The 20,788-nt window shown below is 43.1% G+C and overlaps 1 protein-coding gene across 1 annotated transcript in view; it reads left to right on the forward strand.

Moving 5' to 3' along the window:
• The window catches only part of LOC140728505 (myosin light chain kinase, smooth muscle-like), a 341,168-nt gene that overhangs the window by 118,475 nt on the left and 201,905 nt on the right, over window positions 1–20,788 (forward strand). The window contains exon 3 of the mRNA XM_073047317.1: window positions 15,172–15,379. Within this exon, the coding sequence (XP_072903418.1) occupies window positions 15,172–15,379 (208 nt within the window). The remainder of the gene's footprint in view (window positions 1–15,171; window positions 15,380–20,788) is intronic.

Consider the following 20,788-nt stretch of genomic DNA (forward strand, 5'->3'; position numbering starts at 1 on the left):
ACAAAGATCAGTTTGATTGTTTTATTGAAATTGTCTGTGTTAGGCTCTGGTGTATGGCGATCTCGAGGCTGAGCGATATGCTTAGGATGTTGGAAATGCAATATAAAAACAGACTGGATATGTTGCTGATCCTCGTTCTGCTCAAAGAAACAGAGCTTATGTTCAGATTTTCTTGAAGCTTTGACTCTATTTTACTTTCCATTGAAATGCTCTGAGCAGCTGATTATTCCCTGTGCAAAAATCAGACTGCTGATGGAACTTGGTGGGCCAGGCAGCATCTGTGAAGCAAACTGGACAACCGACATTTCAGTACAAAAAGTCAGTTGCATATTTCCCTCCTCAGATTCTGCCTCTGCTTTTTGTTCCTAATTCTAGCATCTGTAGTCTCTTGTGTCTCCTGATTAGTCCAAGTATTTTCCATTTTTATTGCAAAATCACTTTACATAATATTGAAGACGCCATAAAACTTATGGTTGTCTTAATTAAAATGCAGGTTTTATAGGCAGTCCCATATAAGGAAGCACCTTGGTTTTTGTCTGACTTTTATTTTAATGAACTTGAGGGAATGATTTAAACTTTTATACACTTGTAAACTGAAGTATTCACATAATGCCAAAATGATTTAATAATGACCATTGGTAACAAAACCAGTTCTTTGTTTGAATAAATCTTATAATTGGGCCTTTTACTAGTAACATTATCTGGAGTTTGATTAGACACACTTGTCATCTTTAGAATGATGAATAGTGAGGTAAGGGCTTTGATTTTCCTCAGTAGTCTGGCAGGATGAGCCGTGTAATCACCATGTTGAACACAACAGTAAATCCTGATGCTCTGTAAAACAGTGTAACAGACGTGTTTTGTTCAAGAAGGGCTTTTGTGTTCTCATCATGCATGAGAAGTTTTTCACTGAGTAGCTTTTATTTGCTTTCATCCATAAAAAATCAATTAATATTTTAAAAAGTGTACAGTTGTGTGGGTAGGTCATTAGTGAAATTAACTGATGATTTCTTTGTAAATTAAGGCATCTTTTCATTGGTCCTTTTAGGGTTTATTTTGATGGAAACCATTGTCACCACATTGAATTAGTAAATGCGCCCTCTGTTTAACTTGTTTTTTCATGTCTTGTTGATGGAACGGTATAGTGTCAATTTTTATTCATTCAAATTAGCACTAATCATTACTTTTAAGTTGTTCTGTTTGCCCTCATTGTGTTGGGCCTCTCCTCAGTCCACTTGCTTTTCCATTTGAAACCTAAGGAATGCCATATTCTTAGGAATCAGTTCACCCTTTGATTTTTAATCTCGTTTAAGTTCTTCAAAGTCAACGGTCGGGAGAAATGGAGAAAAACCACTCAGAGTGCTATACGGAGGAATGAGCAGAGTTTGAGGAGATCGGGGTGACTTTGAAGAGTCCGTATTGAGTGCACGGCATGTGCAGTCTTTTTGCCCTTCCGTGAAGCTGCCGTGTATGCAGGATTGGGAATGGGAGTGGATGAGGCTGTGATCTCAGCTGCTTTGGAGACAGACCAGAATACAAATCTAGAACGAGAGAACCTCTCAGAGGCTGCTGCAGGAACATCAGAATGCATCTTATTAATTATTCATTTATGGAATGCACCTTTGTAGACCTTCTACCTGGTCAGAAAATAACAAAAAGTATGTTTGTGCAAATCTTAATCCTCATTGACCAAGACCTGCCACAGGGAATCCCAGTGTGTACAAAATGGACAACAGACATTTCAACCTCAACTGGGTCCAGACAAAGAACAATGCTAGCATCACCACTATCAAGGAGCTTCAGTATGTCGAAGACAATGCCATTACTGCACACACTGAAGAAGACCTGCAGTGTATCCTGAACACCTTTGCCAAGGCATGTAGGGCCCCGGGTCTTGACTTGAATTTTAAAAAGACACAGGTCCTATATCAACCACCGCCTAATATATGCAGCCCTTCATGAAAGCTGAAAATGTTGATGACTTTTTGTACCTTGGCACACTCTCTCCTCAAAAGCAGGCATTGACTCGGAGATCAACCACTGAGTGGTGCTAGTGGAGCCAATGCAAGATTAAGGAAAGAGTCTTTGAAGACCATGACCTACAGGTCCAAACAAAACTTTTGGTCTGCAGGGCAGTCATCCTTTCAACATTCCAGTATGGAGCTGAATCATGGACCTACAGTAGGTGCCTGAAAGCCCTGGAAAATAACTCCAAAGATCCTTACAAAGGATCAGGTTGAAGGACTAACACCAGCGTACTGGAAGGGGCCAACATGAATAGTATCTCCACCCCGATAAAGCTATAACATTTCTGATGGATCGGTCACGTCATTTTGGATCCCTAACTCGCATCTCCCTAAACAGATCCTTTGCTCGCAGTTAAAGGAAGGTCAGCGGGCAAAGGAAACATTTTCAAAGATAACATCAAAATCAGTCTGAAGAAATTCACCATTATTTCTGAAAACTGGAAAGACCTTGCCCCAGTTACACCAGGAGGAAATCTGTCTGAGAGGGTGCTGTGCCACGTGAGAGCAGCCTCTGCTGTGGCAGCTGTGAAAGGAGAGACTGTTAAAAACCAAAAGACCCAATCACTAACCACACTCTTTCCTCTTTCCCACACTGCTCCAGAATACGTAGATCCCAGATCGGCCTGAGGACCCACCAATAGACATCGCCTTAGGAGAACATGCTATTCCACTGGAGCGATCGCCTGACTGCTACGAATCATATTTCAATGTCAGCATCAACTACTTGTTGATATTCTCCTTTTGGAAAGCAAACTCAGATGTTGCCTTAGTTCATCTTGTAATTTCCCAGTTCCCCTCAATGGGTAAATTGCTGTTCTGCCACCGATTCCAGTGCTTTTTCTAAATCCATAAATATAAGGAAATTCTGTGAATTGGTGCCTGTTTGGTGGTTGTTAAGAGCAGATGCTTACCCTGTTTTTCTAGAACTAATTTCTGATGTCCAACCTGTGCAGTAATTGGAGCTTTCTGCCTTTGTACACAACACATCTTCTCATTAAAATGAATAAGCAGAAACGTTAAATTAGGGTGCACAGATTGAAAATCAAGATCCTAACCGTTAAGCTAACACTGTTATTCTTCTACAGAGTCAAATTTCATTTGAAATGAGTAAAGAAAGGACTGACTACACTGTAAAGTGCAAAAATAGCAATAACAATTGCCTGGATTTTTCTGGAAATGCTAGTAGTTGGAAGTGTAAATGTTGGCCTTCGTCTGCTCAAGGTTAATAGACCCTGGCCTTCGTCTGCTCAAGGTTAATAGACCCTGGCCTTCGTCTGCTCAAGGTTAATAGACCCTGGCCTTCGTCTGCTCAAGGTTAATAAACCCTGGCCTTCGTCTGCTCAAGGTTAATAGACCCTGGCCTTCGTCTGCTCAAGGTTAATAAACCCTGGCCTTCGTCTGCTCAAGGTTAATAGACCCTGGCCTTCGTCTGCTCAAGGTTAATAGACCCTGGCCTTCGTCGTTAATAAACCCTGGCCTTCGTCTGCTCAAGGTTAATAGACCCTGGCCTTCGTCTGCTCAAGGATAATAGACCCTGGCCTTCGTCTGCTCAAGGTTAATAAACCCTGGCCTTCGTCTGCTCAAGGATAATAGACCCTGGCCTTCGTCTGCTCAAGGTTAATAGACCCTGGCCTTCGTCTGCTCAAGGTTAATAGACCCTGGCCTTCGTCTGCTCAAGGATAATAGACCCTGGCCTTCGTCTGCTCAAGGATAATAGACCCTGGCCTTCGTCTGCTCAAGGATAATAGACTCTGGCCTTCGTCTGCTCAAGGTTAACAAACCCTGGCCTTCGTCTGCTCAAGGATAATAGACTCTGGCCTTCGTCTGCTCAAGGATAATAGACCCTGGCCTTCGTCTGCTCAAGGATAATAGACTCTGGCCTTCGTCTGCTCAAGGTTAACAAACCCTGGCCTTCGTCTGCTCAAGGATAATAGACTCTGGCCTTCGTCTGCTCAAGGTTAATAGACCCTGGCCTTCGTCTGCTCAAGGATAATAGACTCTGGCCTTCGTCTGCTCAAGGTTAATAGACCCTGGCCTTCGTCTGCTCAAGGATAATAGACCCTGGCCTTCGTCTGCTCAAGGATAATAGACCCTGGCCTTCGTCTGCTCAAGGTTAATAGACTCTGGCCTTCGTCTGCTCAAGGTTAACAAACCCTGGCCTTCGTCTGCTCAAGGTTAATAGACCCTGGCCTTCTGAGCTTCTGCGGGCAGATTGAGACGTTCTGAGTGTACTGACAGATTTGGATCAGCAGACCTGTTAGTTTGCTCCTCAGATTAAATCCACCATGGCTGTTTGTTTATTATAAATTGATTGATTGAGATACAGGAGGGAATAAGCCCTTTGAGCCGTGCTGCCCAGCAACCCACGATTTAACCATAGTCTAATTATGACACAATTTACAATGACCAATTAATCTCCAAATCTGTGGGAGAAAACTGTGGGAGGAAACCCGAGCACCCAGAGGAAACCCACGCGGTCACAGGGAGGATGTGCAAACTGCTTTCAGAGGGTGGCGGGACATTCATGATGAGGAATTGTTTCTCGAATCTTCTGGCAGGTCAGACTTGGCCCAGGGCATGACACCTGGACAGGTACCCTACCTTTGTGACTCACTGTTCTGAAGTGAGCGTGTATGATCAGTGGTGGAGAATTCACTTCACATGGCACATGCGACAGTCTGCTGAACTTGTGCCCTGGGACCTTTGATAAAAACAATAATTATTGAGCTGGAGTAGAAAATCTGTGATGAAATAGTGAGCCTTCATGGTGGAAGAGACAGTGAAAGAGCCCATTTCAGCCACTTAGTAGGATGATGCTATGGAGCACTTCAGGATATTTTCCTTGGTTGGACCATGTGACCAACTTCAAGGATCATCAAAATGAATCCTTGACTACATCCATACAAACAGTGGATGGTAATCTGTCCAGTGCCAAGATACGATGACATGCATCTCAACTCTGGCCATGGAGTACATCGCTCATCTCTACCAAGCTATTGCCTAAATGAATTGTTAAACTGAATGCAATGAAAAAGCTGCATGATTAGGAAGTTCACCATTGTCACAGAGGCAAGTACCTATACATTCTACCCAGTCTACCATTGCAGGATCGGTTGTCGAGCGAGTTCGGCAACTTTAAATTCCAGGGCATTAACATATTGGAAGACCTGTCTTATGCCTCGCTCTTAGATGCAATCACAAGGGAAGTTGCTCCGGCGTCTATATTTTTGGGAGGTTCAGGAGGTTCAGCCTGGCAATGAGCACTCTAACAAACTTCTGCAGAAGGTGTCCCTGACTGGTTGCATCACGGTCTAATGTGGCAATTCGAATGCACAGGAACGCAAGAAGCTCACGGACTCTACCCGTTACATCATGGGCACATCCGTCCCACCATGGGTGGTATCTCCAGAAGGTATTGCTCCCAGAAGGCAAAATCCATCTGGGCCAAGCCAACAGGCAGGAAATACGGAAGCTTGATGTCCCAGGATCAAGGACAGTTTCAATCTTCAGCCATTCAGTTCTTGAACCAACCAACAGAACACTAATCAATACATTTTAGCAATATTATGAGCTTAGATCGCTTACACCAAAGTGGACAATTTTTTGTTTCAATTGTGTCCTTTCTTGTAAGATTATATATAATTTCAGGTCAGTTTGTTTTTCCTGTACTACTTCCATGATGCTATGTGTCTGTTTTGCTGCTGTAAGCAAGTTTTTCATTACATCCAGGCATACATGCTTTTGTGCACAGAACAAACTTGACTTTGACTTTGCTTCATCTCAGGGAAGCACTATGCAGCTAAATGTATCTGTCAGTGTCCTTAATATGCTGACATCTTTGTTGAACATGCCATTCCACAATAATCTACCAACACCTTTTTTCACGGTTAAAAAGATTAATCATTTCTCCAGCATTGCGCTGATGTTCTCCCACATAATCTACACAGATGTAAAAGAAGATTCCATTTCCGGATCTGAGGGCACTGGTAGAAATAATGAAGGAATATTGCACTGTCAGGAGTGCTGTCACTCAGGAGATTAAGCCAAGCCCCACCTGTCCTTCTAGGTGCTTGCAACATACTTTATATCAATTGTTGAAGTCATGGTACCGTGGGCATAAAAAAAACCTACAACGGATGCCACAGATTACTTGATTAATTATCGCACAAATATAAACAGGACTTTACTAAAGCTAAAAATCAGTTGTTTTCCTTAAAGAACATTAGATACACAAGGTGCTGTGTAAATATGAGATTTTTTTAATCCATTGGTTTTGCCTGATGGATAATGCTCCCTGGCTTGGCTCCTGTAGGTTTGGAGTATCAAGCTTCAGATTTCACAATTGAAAATGTTCAAGTGTAAGATCTCAGTCCTGTGCCAAGCCTCAACAGTGACAGAGCGAGTATTCTCTCAAATTGGCAAGTGTTTGCAAAACGTTGCGTAAATGGATTTAGAGACTTCTCCTTACTTAGCATAAACTGCCTGACTAAAAGCCCTCTTCCTTAACTCAAAATCCTTCTGTTTTTCTACGGGAGATTGCATTTTACTTTTTAAAATATTCTGTAGGATGATGTAATTAGGAGAAATGTACATAATTCACAACCACCAACATTGAGTTGGGGTTATGCATTTAAGAGCTGGTCTGATGCGATGATTTTGTTCCATAAATGGTTTTAGCGAGCTTTTGTGCATCGGTTTAGGGAGTTCAATAAAATGTGTTATGGGTTTCATTGAACATAAAATCCCTCACTTCATTTTATTTGTGGACACCTACATTAGTGACCCTGATGCTCTAGGACAATTCCGGAGTTATTGGACGTGTCAACCAACGCAGTCGCTTTGAATCTGCTGGACTTTCTGGAGCAAAATGCCGTCGCTTGGTTCGACCAAGCAGAGGCCCAGTTTGCTATGCGAGAAATCTCCACAGACAACACCAAATTCTACTAAGTGGCAGCGTCGCTGAGCAATTCCACGGCTGCGAGATTGGTGAGGCTGTCCGAACACCCGCCTGAACGTGATAAACACTGATCACTGAAAACTCACTTTTGGACCATCGGAGTCTGAACAAGCCAAACTCTTGCTGTCTGTGCCTGGCCTCGGCGATGTTAGCCTTCAGAGCTAATGGACCATATGCTGTCTCTCTTGGGAAATTAACGTCCTTGTTCTATTTTAAAGAATTCTTCGTGCAGTAAATGCCTGATCCAGTTTGTGTAGCCCTTGCTAATACACCTGTGACGGACTATAGGGAGCTTGCTGATGGTTTACACTCAGCCAGACAGCGATGCATCATTCTTCCTCCTTTCTCTACCTCAATAAGCCCAGACCGCATGGCCCCCAACATAAGTTCGCCCATGGCTGCGAAAAAGACGACATTGGGCCTGTATTTTTACCATGCTCTCTTTAGTCTGAACACTATGAAGTGCCAACCATCTGGCAGCTTCAACAGCACCAGTATATCGGGACATCAGAGATCTGTGAACAGCGTGACTTCCAGCTGCCAGGGTCGTCTATTGTACGTTACAGACACCCTTTCAGGGCGATACTTCCTGTGTAATCCAGGTGCTCAAGTAAGTGTGCTGCCAGCATTGCCTGTTGATGAGAAGGCAAAGAGCAACGCAATATAGGACTGTCTGCCGGAGAAAGCAGGATCTCCCAGTGGCCACACATTTTAATTCCACGTCCCATTCTCATTCTGATATGTCTATCCATGGCCTCCTCTACTGTCAAGATGAAGGTTGGTGGAACAACACCTTATATACCGACTGGGTAGCCTCCAACCTGATGGCATGAACACTGACTTCTCTATCTTCCGTTAATGCCCCCCTCCCCTTCTTACCCCATCCCTGATTTATTTATTCCCCCCTTTTTATTCTCTCTCTGCCCATCACTCTGCCATCAATTGAATAACTACTTTGGTTCTGTCTTCACTAAGGAGGACATAAATAATCTACTGGAAATAGTAAGGGACTGAGGGTCTAGTGAGATGGAGGAACTGAGGGAAATGCATGTTAGTAGGGAAGTGGTGTTAGGTAAATTGAAGGGATTAAAGGCAGATAAATCCCCAGGGCCAGATGGTCTGCATCCCAGAGTGCTTAAGGAAGTAGCCCAAGAAATAGTGGATGCATTAGTGATAATTTTTCAAAACTCCTTAGATTCTGGATTAGTTCCTGAGGATTGGAGGGTGGCTAATGTAACCCCACTTTTTAAAAAAGGGGGGAGAGAGAAACCGGGGAATTATAGACTGGTTAGTCTGACATCGGTGGTGGGGAAAATGCTAGAGTTCATTATCAAAGATCTGATAACAGCACATTTGGAAAGAGGTGAAATCATCGGACAAAGTCAGCATGGATTTGTGAAAGGAAAATCATGTCTGACGAATCTTATAGAATTTTTTGAAGATGTAACTAGTAGAGTGGATAGGGGAGAGCCAGTGGATGTGATATATTTAGATTTTGAAAAGGCTTTTGACAAGGTCCCACACAGGAGATTAGTGTGTAAACTTAAAGCACACAGTACTGGGGGTATGGTATTGATGTGGATAGAGAATTGGTTGGCAGACAGGAAGCAAAGAGTGAGAGTAAACGGGACCTTTTCAGAATGGCAGGCAGTGACTAGTGGGGTACCGCAAGGCTCAGTGCTGGGACCCCAGTTGTTTACAATATATATTAATGATTTAGACGAGGGAATTAAATGCAGCATCTCCAAGTTTGCGGATGATACGAAGCTGGGCAGCAGTGTTAGCTGTGAGGAGGATGCTAAGAGGATGCAGGGTGACTTGGATAGGTTAGGTGAGAGGACAAATTCATGGCAGATGCAATTTAATGTGGATAAATGTGAGGTTATCCACTTTGGTTGCAAGAACAGGGAAACAGATTATTATCTGAACGGTGGCCGATGAGGAAAAGGGGAGATGCAACGAGATCTGGGTGTCATTGTACACCAGTCATTGAAGGTGGGCATGCAGGTACAGCAGGCGGTGAAAAAGGCAAATGATATGTTGGCATTCATAGCAAAAGGATTTGAGTACAGGAGCAGGGAGGTTCTACTGCAGTTGTACAAGGCCTTGGTGAGACCGCACCTAGAATATTGTGTGCAGTTTTGGTCCCCTAATCTGAGGAAAGACATTCTTGCCATAGAGGGAGTACAGAGAAGGTTCACCAGATTGATTCCTGGGATGGCAGGACTTTCATATGAAGAAAGACTGGATCGACTAGGCTTACACTCACTGGAATTTAGAAGATTGAGGGGGGGGTCTTACTGGAACGTATAAAATTCTAAAGGGATTGAACAGGCTAGATGCAGGAAGATTGTTTCCGGTGTTGGGGAAGTCCAGAACGAGGGGTCACAGTTGAAGGATAAAGGGGAAGCCTTTTAGGACCGAGATGAGGAAAAACTTCTTCACACAGAGAGTGGTGAATCTGTGGAATTCTCTGCCACAGGAAACAGTTGAGGCCGGTTCATTGGCTATATTTAAGAGCGAGTTAGATATTGCCCTTGTGGCTAAAGGGATCAGGGGGTATGGAGAGAAGGCAGGTACAGGGTTCTGAGTTGGATGATCAGCCATGATCATACTGAAAGGCGGTGCAGGCTTGAAGGGCCGAATGGCCTACTCCTGCACCTATTTTCTATGTTTCTATGAAATGAATATGCCTGGACTGGTTTGATGACTTGTGGTTTGGTGTTTTATATTCTGTGTTTTCAGTTTTATTTTTGCAGTTTATGCGATTTGTTCTTGTTTTTTGCCCGTTGGGGGTATGATGTTTCTCTTTGAATATTCCATAACCTGCTTTGTTCATTCCGTAGCTGTGGGGAAAACGAATCTCAGGTTGCATATTGCGTACATCCTTTGATAATACATGTACCTTGAATCTTTGAATTATTGTCCATCCCCATAATTGCCCATATATTGGTATTAGACCCATCAGGAGCATCAAGTACTAAACTGATCATTCCATGCAGTTTCCTTTCCAAAGTGAATTGGAAATATGACTGGTTTGGAAAATCTGCCTTTCATTTTAATGTTAATGCAGAAAAAATTCACTCCCATCTTAAATTACATATCAAGTAGATGCTATATATGTCTGGTGTGTGTTTCTGCATCTGCATGCCCAGTATATCTACTCAATCAATTCTAAGATAAAAGATATGTCAGTGTAAGGAGATGCACAGCAGGATAATTGAAGTTAAAACCAAAACACAGGGGTCATCTTGGAAATTATACTATTTTTCAGAATCTGTTGAGCAATCCAAGAGCATCAGTTTTCAATTAACCATTCTGGGAATATCAGTGGTCATTTTCACAGTACTTAACATAAATATTGAATTATATGTACTAATGCTGTGCAGAACACTATGATATAAATAGTTTAGTTGTTGAAAGGTTTCATATTGGCTGTCTGGGAGGGTGCCAATAATCTTTGAGTAAAACTCACTCTCTGTTGTATTTAAGTAATTTTGAGTATCTGACAATGAAGAGGTATTTATATCTATGGTGTGAGTTCCAAATAATTATGAACCGGTAGGATAATTGTTCAAAAATGATAACGTGTTAATAGTAATCCTTCTGGTGCCAAGTGCCTATTTTCAAATGGGGAATATAAGTAGGCCACCTAGTGGTGGGACCAAAGATTGCAATGTGTTGAAACGTGAAGCAACTTCCAGACTTGGGGTACAAGAATTCCTATTGACTGATGGAAAACTTAAAAGATATTTTAATATTGCAACAGAAAGGCCATGGATCTTTGTGCAAGATAGACTAAATGGCCTTATTCTGTGCTGTAATGTTCTATAATTATTCTCAGCAGTACACCAAACCTACTCCGAATATGCCCTGAATAAAATCAGTAAACATACAAAACACTCAGCTGATCAAGCAGCGTCAGTAGAGGAAAGAACGACTGATGCTTCAGATCAGGACACTTTGGCAGAACTTGGAGGGAAAACAATGGTCTGAAAGTGAGTAATTATTATGTGTAGAGTCTGTTTCCTTCAGAATTTAATTACTAAATTCTCAAAACCAGATGTGGACCACTTTTCAGGGTACTCCAATGTGCAGCTCAGATAATGAAATAATTTCTAAGTGCTGCCTTGCTTAGCTCATGCAGATCCATGATGTCCAGTTTCCAGCATCGCAAGACTTTTGGCTTACACTTCTGATGGAAATTATCATTGAAGTTAAATGAATAAAGGCTGATTTATACTTGTGCGTCGCATTGACGCCATAGGTTACGCATACCCTATGCTGTAGGGTGACATGCACCTCTCCAGAAAGGTTACTCGCGCGTCGTGACGACGCAGACCGCAACAACTGTGATTGGTTCGTTTGGTAGCATTGCATTTTCTCCTATGCATTTCCGGTTGCTTCTTCTCTGCCATGTCTGTACACACCGATGCGAAATAGATGAACCAAATCGTCAAATCTACCTGCCGACATGCGAAAATGTTTGAAATGCATTTCCTCGTCTATGTCTCTCACGAAGAAACTCAACGCAGTGGCACAGAAACCCCACCGCCAACTAGCATTCTGGTGCACACCAGCACATGCTCACTACGGCGTAGAGCGATGCAGAAGTGAACATCAGGGTGACGGCATAGGCGGTGGCGTAGCCCGTACGCACAAGTGTAAATCAGCTTTTAGTCTAACAAATGGGAGATGCTGTTGGATTACTCCTACAACTAGTTATCACTTTGTGCTTGTAAAATAGTATTTCAACAGCTATAGACATATTTTCAACTGCTAAGCAAATGCAGAGAGGTTCTTCAATTGGTTTTGTTCTTTCTGACTTTTCAAAGAGTTTCATACTTAACCAATGGCTGTTACTTGTCTGACTTCTGGCATTTCCTCAGTAGGGTAGTTTTGAATGATCATGTTCACACCACGAGAGCCTCCACACCTCGATTAAATGTGTGAGTGTGTGTGGCGGGCAGGATCATCTGGGAGATGTGGATAGAGAGCCAAGAGGAAATCTCTTCTTCTAACTCCTGCTCCTGGTGTCATGATGGGGAAAAACACATAACACTTCTAATAAAATGCTAACAAATAGAAATTCAGGGCACATTTATCCCTGGCATCTACATTTGTCTGTAAAAATCTGTTGGTCCATGGCTGCTTGTATTGGTATGATGAGGCCGCTGTCAGGTTGTGATGCACCATCAATAACTCACTCTGAGACATAAGAAGCGAGGTATCGGCTTTTATTGACTGGAAGAATGAACAACACTACATCCTGGGGAATGAGGCTGGGCATCAGGCCTCAATCGCCTTTATACAGGGGTCTGTGGGAGGAGCCACAGAAGCAGTCAGCAGGGGTCTGTGGGAGGAGCCACAGGAGCAGTCCAGACAGGTATATGTAGTTCACCACAGGTTGGAGGAGCAACACATCATATTCTGTCTGGCTAGCCTCCAACCTGATGGCAAGTTAGATTTGTCTAACCTGGTAATTTCTCATGCTCCCCTCCCTTTTCTTCCATTCCCCACTCTGGCTCCCCCTACCTTTTCTCTTCTCATTTTCCTATTGCCTCCCTCTGGGGTTCCTGCTCTTCCCCTTTCTCCCAGGGTCCTCTCTCCTCTCCTACCAGATTCCTTCTTTTCAGCCTTTTCCACTTACTATTTCAATCCCCTTCCCCACCCACCTAACCCCCACCCATCACCTTCTGATTCTACACCTCCCCCTCCCCACCTTCTCACTCTGGTTTCTTCCTCCTTCTTTCCCAGTCCTGATGAAGTGTTTCGGCCTGAAATGTCAACTGTCAATTCCTTTCCATAGATGTTGTCTGACCTGCTGACTTCCTCCAGCATTTTGTGTGTGGTTGCTCTGGATTTCCAACATCTGCAGAATCTCTGCGTCACAGGAAATGATGTAGTTTTCAGGCGACAAAAGGAGCATGCAACTGCTCCTCAATTATTATTAATTAGAATAGGAATTCCCAACCTTTTCAATGCCATGGGCCCCTCCCATAAACCGAGGGTTCTGTGGGCTGCAGACTGGGAACCTTTGAACTTGAAGGGACTTGGTGGTGTGGGCAATAGAAGATCTGACACCGATTCTGGGACAATTTCACTTCTAATGTCTGCTACAGAGTACTTGCCAGATAATGGTGGAATTGGAAGCTTACTCCATTTAACTACCTGAAATGATAACGACTTAAAAAAAACCTTCAGTAGACCTATGAATCGTGTTGTTTATCTTATCATTCAGTCATAGACTTTCATGAATGATTATCAAGGCCAGGAGTAATTTTGAAGTGAAATAGATGTCTGATGCACGTAGATATCCACTATTATAAATGAACCAAGTTCAGTCAACTTAAATTTTCTTTTCAAAATTGTGATTAAAGTTGCTCAGTATAATTGGGTGGAGGATTGGACAAGACAATGAGTTGAATCGTTTAATCAGGCTTGGTACTAGAACGTGTTTTCTTCTGAGCATTCGCTGTGGCTATACTTGCCTTTCTGACTGCAGCAGTGACTGCTCTCAAAGCCTGGCTTCTGCAGACATCCGGTGAGGCATAGCTGGCCACGGTCAGAAACTAGGCATGGTGGCAGATCCTGAGGCTCCAAACAGCTTTTGACACTTACACAGCAGTTCAGATATATATATAAGTTCTGTAGAATAGCTTGAGTTACTAGAAATAAATGACAAATGTGAAGGTGTGTTTAAAATGAAGAAGAATAAATAAACCACTTAACCATGCTTACGTTTGAATGGGGATGCAGGGACCTCTGCCAGGCATCCTTAATGTCAGGTATAATGTTCATCCATGCCCTCAGATCAGTATATTTATGCTTCATTCCGGACTCTTTGCTTAATTGCGTTGGTTCCTGGCATTTAAAAAAGGGTTGTGAGTTCCTGATTTGGAGAGGGAGCATAGTAACAGGCCTTTCCAGTCCAACAACCCGCACTGCCCAGTTACACCATGTGACTGATTTATCTGCTGAGCCATACACCTTTGAAATGTGGGAGGAAACTGGAGCTACACCGGGGAAAACCTACGTGGTCATAGAGAAAACATAAAACCCCCTACAGAAATAAACCTAGGTGGCTGGCACTGTACTAACGCTGTGCTAACAGTAATACTACCATTCCGCCCTTTTGAGGAGGACATCGTCAGCAATTCTCTATGGAGCTGCTGATGTCCTGAGTATTGAGTGTGATGTCCAACATGATCCGTTGAACGTAAGTATGATGCCTCTCCAAAAAGTGATCAAAGGACTTCTTTTCCCGTTGCTCTTTGTGCTTGTTGTAAGGCCAATCTCAGGTGGAGATGAGAGGGTGTGCAGGAGTGAAATATGCCAACTAGTGGAGTGGTGCCGCAGCAACAACCTGGCACTCAACGTCAGTAAGACGAAAGAGCTGATATGTGGACTTTAGAAAGAGTAAGATGAAGGAACAAATACCAATCCTCATACAGGGATCAAAAGTGAAGAGAGTGAGCAGCTTCAAGTTTCTGGATCTCTGAGGATCTAACCTGGTCCCAACATATCGATGTAGTCATAACGGCAAGACAGCGGCTATACTTCATTAGGAGTTTGAAGAGATTTGGCATGTCAACAAATACACTCAAAAACTTCTACAGATGTACCGTGGAGAGCATTCTGACAGGCAGCATCACTGTCTGGTATGGAGGGGCTACTGCACAGAACCGAAAGAAGCTGAAAAAGGTTGTAAATCTAGTCAACTCCATCTTGGGTACTAGCCTACAAAGTACTCAGGACATTTTTAGGGAACGGTGTCTCAGAAAGGCAGCGTCCATTATTAAGGACCTCCAGCACCCAGGGCATGCCCTTTTCTCACTGTTACCATCAGGTAGGAGGTACAGAAACCTGAAGGCACACACTCAGTGATTCAGGAACAGCTTCTTCCCCTCTGCCATCCGTTTTCTAAATAGGCATCTTTGGACACTACCTCACTTTTTTTTAATATACAGTATTTGCACTTTGTTTTAATCTATTCAACATATTTAATTGATTTACTTGTTTATTTATTATTATTTTTATTTTATTTATTATTATTATTTTTCTCTCTCTGCTAGATTATGTATTGCATTGAACTGCTGCTGCTAAGTTAACAAATTTCACGTCACATGCCGGTGATAATAAACCTGATTCTGATCATCACGGTTAATAATGGTTGTTTTTTTTCAGGTCAGGGGGCATCCAGACCCTCAAATCACATGGTATAAGAACGGTCAGTGTGTCCCAAAGGATGGTCGGTACATTATTGAACGAAGTTCACGTGGAACTTTTAGCTTTGTCATTAAAGAAGTGAAGAAAGAAGATGCCGGGAAGTTTACCTGTGAAACTGCCAATGTCGCTGGGGCTCGACAAGTTACTGTGGAGTTAACGGTGAATGGTAAGTTTGTTTAATTGATCTGCTGGAAAAGCAGTTGTTATTCATAACACATCAATAGCTCTAGCAAGTAATAGTCAGCCCTCTGCAACTTGTGAGCTGTCATGCACAATTCCTCAGAGCAAGGTTTCATTCTATTATTCCTTTTGGAGATATTTTAAACTATAGTACTTCAGCCTAACTTTGCACCTATCTTGTCCCTGGACTTCCTGCCTGTTACACCACAGGTGTTTCGGGCCACAATGAATCTTCTCCACCTTTGTCTGACCGTACCGTCGCACACAGATGTGGACAGATTCTTCATTGCTGTTTCTGTAACAATTCTGTTTTACCAGTCAGGGTTGTCAGCCCTGAGCTGAACCTTCAGACCTGGAGGACCAGTGGACCGCTCTTAGTCTGGCCTCTACCCTTTGATCTGATTGGCATGGGTGACCATACCAAGAGCCAAAGCACAATGACTCCAGCCAACATAGCTCTCTGGGTCATTGAGGCATGTAAGCCTCTAACCCTGCAACAAGATTGTGGTCCTCTTGAGGTTATACCTGTAGGTACTGCATGTTTCAACAGGAATCTTTCACTAAGGGATTAGACAATATATAAAAGGCAGGGAAAAAAACTAATTTCCGGTTGAAGAGATGTTTCTCAAATGTATCATAAGTTGAAAATGCAGCAGACAAAAACCACATCCTTCCTGTTCAACACATAAAAGATGTTGGAGGAACATGGAGGTCCGACAGCCTCGATGGAAGTGAATAGTGAGACCCTTCATCACAACTGGAAATGAAGGGGGAAACTGCCAGGGTAAGGTAGGGGAAGGGAATGAGGGAAAGCTAGAAGGTGATAGGTGAAGCCAGGTAGGTGGGGGAGGGTAGATAAAGTAAGAAGCAGGGAGGTGATAGGTGAAATTGCAGGGGACTGGAGAATAGTGATCGTAAAGGAGAGGAGATTAGGACAAAGTGGGACAAGGCATTTTAAATGGGCTGGCACAAAGTAGAGGGTTGAAGGGTTTGCTTCTGTACTGTACTTTTCTATAACTCTGACTCCAGAAGAGTGGACCATGGGAGAAAGGGAAGGAGGAGGGGCACTAGAGGAGGTGATACGCAGGTGAGGAGCAGAGGTAAGAGGCCATCTTTCTGTTTCCCATATTGCTCAGAACAATTAAATCACTCAGTCACTGTGTGGCAGCCCAGTAATTGTCTTGAGCAGGAAGATAATACTGGATCAGTTATGTTCTACTAAGTGGACTTTGCGCGAGGAAAGCTCTTTCCTCTGCACAATACAGAGGCAGAGAGCACATAAAGGTTACAGAAATGGGTCATATGAGAGGAGCCTGAAGCTGAGGAAGGGGTCTTGTTAAAGAAGGGGCTTTGTGTCAAGGGTCAGTGATTGGCGATAACTGGAAGGAGTCGGGGAACTGTGATCAACAAGGGTTGAGGGGCGAAGATAAAGGAATCAAGCAACAGCAGCTAATTAACTCCCTCAAGCATATTTCAAACCACCTTGAGTGATAATGACAATTTATACTGTGGTTGAAGGCAGCAATCAGCTGACTGCAGTGAGGGGAGTCAGTGGGACGTGCATATTGAGAGGGTGGGTCGGACGTCAGCACTGTGGTTGGGGGGTGGGAGGGTGGCATGATGAACAGCCCTTATGTAAGTAACTTACAGGAGACCCACTCAGGATGGTCTCTCTGAATCGCCCAATTGCAGAGCCAAAATTGTGACGTAAACTTGGCTGGGTTGTGAGTGGCCATCAATAGACCCACTTTGGATCAACATGACTTCATTGCTTGGTGTGGTGTCCTTAACAAGATGCACTCGGGGAATTTCGTCATTACCTGTGTCACAAATGTGGAAAATATTCTACAGTTTGGCCAGGTCTAATTCCAGGATTGATAGATTTCAACCCGCAAAGCCGTGTAATCGTTTTGTACTCCAGCCGGTGCCAAGAATGGAATCTTCACCCAACCCCCAACAAAAAGAATAATCACTACCTTTCCATAAAATACCTACATTCTTTTTTTTTTAAAAAAAGGAACCAAAGCATCCATTTAAGGAAATGGGGGTTAAAAAACAACCAAAGCAGGCATTTAAATCCTTCAAGCAAGTTTTGGACTGACTTGAGTGAGAATGAAATCAATTTATACCTCTTTAGCAACTATACATAGGAAGGCATTCCAAGATGCTTCACAGCAATGTCAGTGAATAAAATTTGAGACGGTGTTACTTGAGGTCAGACAACCAACAGTCTGGCAAAGTTTTAAGGTACATCATAAGGAAAGGTGGAGAGTTAGCGAGAGAGGGAATTGGCAACTGGGATTCTTGGCTTTATTGATTCATTCTTTGGGATATGGACAACATGAACTGTACTTGAGAGCAGATAGTGAGCCACCTTCCTGAATGGCTGCTTTCCAGAATGTCTTCTGAATCTGGACTGCCAGTAAGTCCTCTATTCATTTCATATTTAATTAAGTGAACCCTTTTTACACTCACTTTGAAAAAGTACCATAATAATTTGAGATCATTGGTAATTCCTGAAGCTATTGACTTCATAACCACGATCTGCAGCACTGAAATGGTTCAACTCCGACTGTTTCTCAAGCATTTTACCAGGACCTAAAATTGCATCAGAGGAAACCCTCAGGGGGGCCATACAGTCTCCTTACTGATGATGTTGGAATTGAACTCTGAACTCCGACACCCCAAGCTGTAATAGTGACATGCTAACGGCTACGTTGCCGTGGTGCCTGTACCATACATTTGGAAGTATGAAAGTACTGTTAACGAATGTAAAATATTTACAAACTTGATTCTGAAATCATAATTATGAATGCCAAAAATTGATATATCAGAAAATATTATTTTGTCAGTTGTGAAGATGGTAGCAGAAGAATAGTACAAATTATTGTATAGAATATGTGAAGTGTGTTGTCAGATAATGCCTTTTAACTAAGACTATACGATGTAAGAGTGCAGTTCTACTCATGCCTTTATGTTTTCCCTGAGCTGTTCCGCGAGCTTACTAACGTTTCAGTCTACTGTTTTCCAGTCCACTGCTGCAGTGCTCTCTGTTGGTGGATTAATATCATTGAAAACAAACTCATTTGCACAACAGTTTCCATTTACTTAATAATGTCAGACACATTGCAATGTGCTTTGGGTATTAAATTCGGAATAAAGGCCAAGGAAGTTAGGGGATAATACAGAGCCTGGCTGAAAGGATAACTTTAGGAGCTTTCTGGAGATCTAGTTTCTAATTTTAATTAAAATATCTGAAGTTTTCTTCAATTTCCTCTGAGCACTTACTTTTGCTATTTCACTCTTTCTAAGTAACCATTCTCATATTTAAAGAAATGCCCACGGCTGAACTTGACCTTGGCCACATGCCCTCTTTTGCTGGAGTCACCAGCAACAAAAAATCATTGATTGATTTCCGATTGTTCAGTTGCTTTGCCTACCTTTTTTTTAGTCCTTCAGTTTTGTACTTTAATCCTCCTCCTTTATCCCTTGTAATATTTTATATAATATTTTGCTATATTGTCACTTTTCAAAAGTATTTATAGTTTTGCTAAACTGTAGTGATCAAGCTTATGCTGTTCGGTTTAGAAATGAATGGTTGTGGAGTGGTAGCTGATCTTGAACCCGGTGATTCAGGTTCATGGCAGATGCACGGCAGCTCTGGCGGGGTCTGTAAGACATTATTTCCTTCAGAGTGAAACCCAATAGTATAAATGGCAGCGATGCTTCACTACCAGATGAACTCAACGCCTTCTATGCCGGCTTTGAAAGGGAGAACACAACTACAGCTGTGAAGATCCCTGCTGCACCTGATGACCCTGTAATCTCTGTCTCAGAGGCTGATGTTAGACTGTCTTTAAAGAGGGTGAGCCCTCACAAGGCAGAAAGCCCCATTGGAGTACCTGGCAAGGCTCTGAGAACTTGTGCCAACCAACTGGTGGGAGTATTCAAGGACATTTTCAACCTCTCACTGCTATGGGCAGAAGTTCCCACTTGCTTCAAAAAAGCAACAATTATACCAGTGCCTAAGAAGAATAATGTGGGCTGCTTTAATGACCATCGCCCGGTAACACTCACTTCGACACTGATGAAATGCTTTGAGAGGCTGGTTATGACTAGACTGAACTCCTGCCTCAGCAAAAATCTGGACCCATTGCAATTTGCCTATTGCCACAATAGGTCAACGGCAGATGCAATCTCAATGGTTCTCCACACGGCTTTAGACCACCTGGACAACACAAACCCCTATGTCAGGATGCTGTTCATCGACTATAGTTCAGCATTTAGTTGAAAAGTTGCAGAACCTGGGCCTCTGTACCTCGACTTCCTAACCGGAAGAGCACAGTCTGTGAGGATTGGTGATAACATATCCTCCTCGCTGACGATCAACACTGGCACACCTCAGGGGTGTGTGCTTAGCCCACTGCTCTACTCTCTGTATACACATGACTGTGTGGCTAGGCATAGCTCAAATACCATCTACAAATTTGCTGACAATACAGCCATTGTTGGTAGAATCTCAGCTGCTGACGAGAGGGCGTACAGGAGTGAGATATGCCAACTAGTGGAGTGGTGCTGCAGCAACAACCTGGCACTCAACGTCAGTAAGACGAAAGAGCTGATTGTGAACTTCAGGAAGGGTAAGATGAAGGAACACATACCACTCCTCAAACAGGGATCAGAAGTGGAGAGAGTGAGCAGCTTCAAGTTCCTGGATCTCTGAGGAACTAACCTGGTCCCAACATATCCATGTAGTCATAAAGAAGGCAAGACAGCGGCTATACATTATTAGGAGTTTGAAGAGATTTGGCATGTCAACAAATACACTCAAAAACTTCTCTAGTTGTACCATGGAGAGCATTCTGACAGGCTGCATCACGTAAGAGTAAGAACGTAAGAGTTAGCGGCAGTCTGCGTTTCATGGTGGACTCTTCATGGTGCTCAGACATACCAGCCTTGATGCATCCTTGTTCTCCTGATCTGAACATCTAATAATTAAGTGCCATCCATTCTAACAACTGAGAGTCTCCTCCATGATCCTGTCCACAGTTTGCATACTGCCAATGGCTAATGTTAATATACTGAGTGCTGCAATTAGTAAACAGAAACATCCTACCCTGACATTTTTCAAGTCATTGTCGAGGACTTCAGTGGGGCTTGCTTGAAGTGATCTCTGGTCAGTTATCATCAGCATATCACCTGCAGCACAAGGGACCCTCGCACACTCAACCACTGCTACACCACCGTAAGGAACGCCTACTATTCCATCCCTAGACAGCATTTCAGGGAATCTGATCATCTGGCTGTCCTTCGCCTACCTGCATACAGGCGGAGGCTAACGAGGAAGCTAACAAAGAGGTGGCTGCAGGAGGCAGAGGACGGGGTACAGGATTGC

The sequence above is a fragment of the Hemitrygon akajei genome, chromosome 5, assembly GCF_048418815.1.
Source record: "Hemitrygon akajei chromosome 5, sHemAka1.3, whole genome shotgun sequence".
NCBI lineage: Eukaryota > Metazoa > Chordata > Chondrichthyes > Myliobatiformes > Dasyatidae > Hemitrygon > Hemitrygon akajei.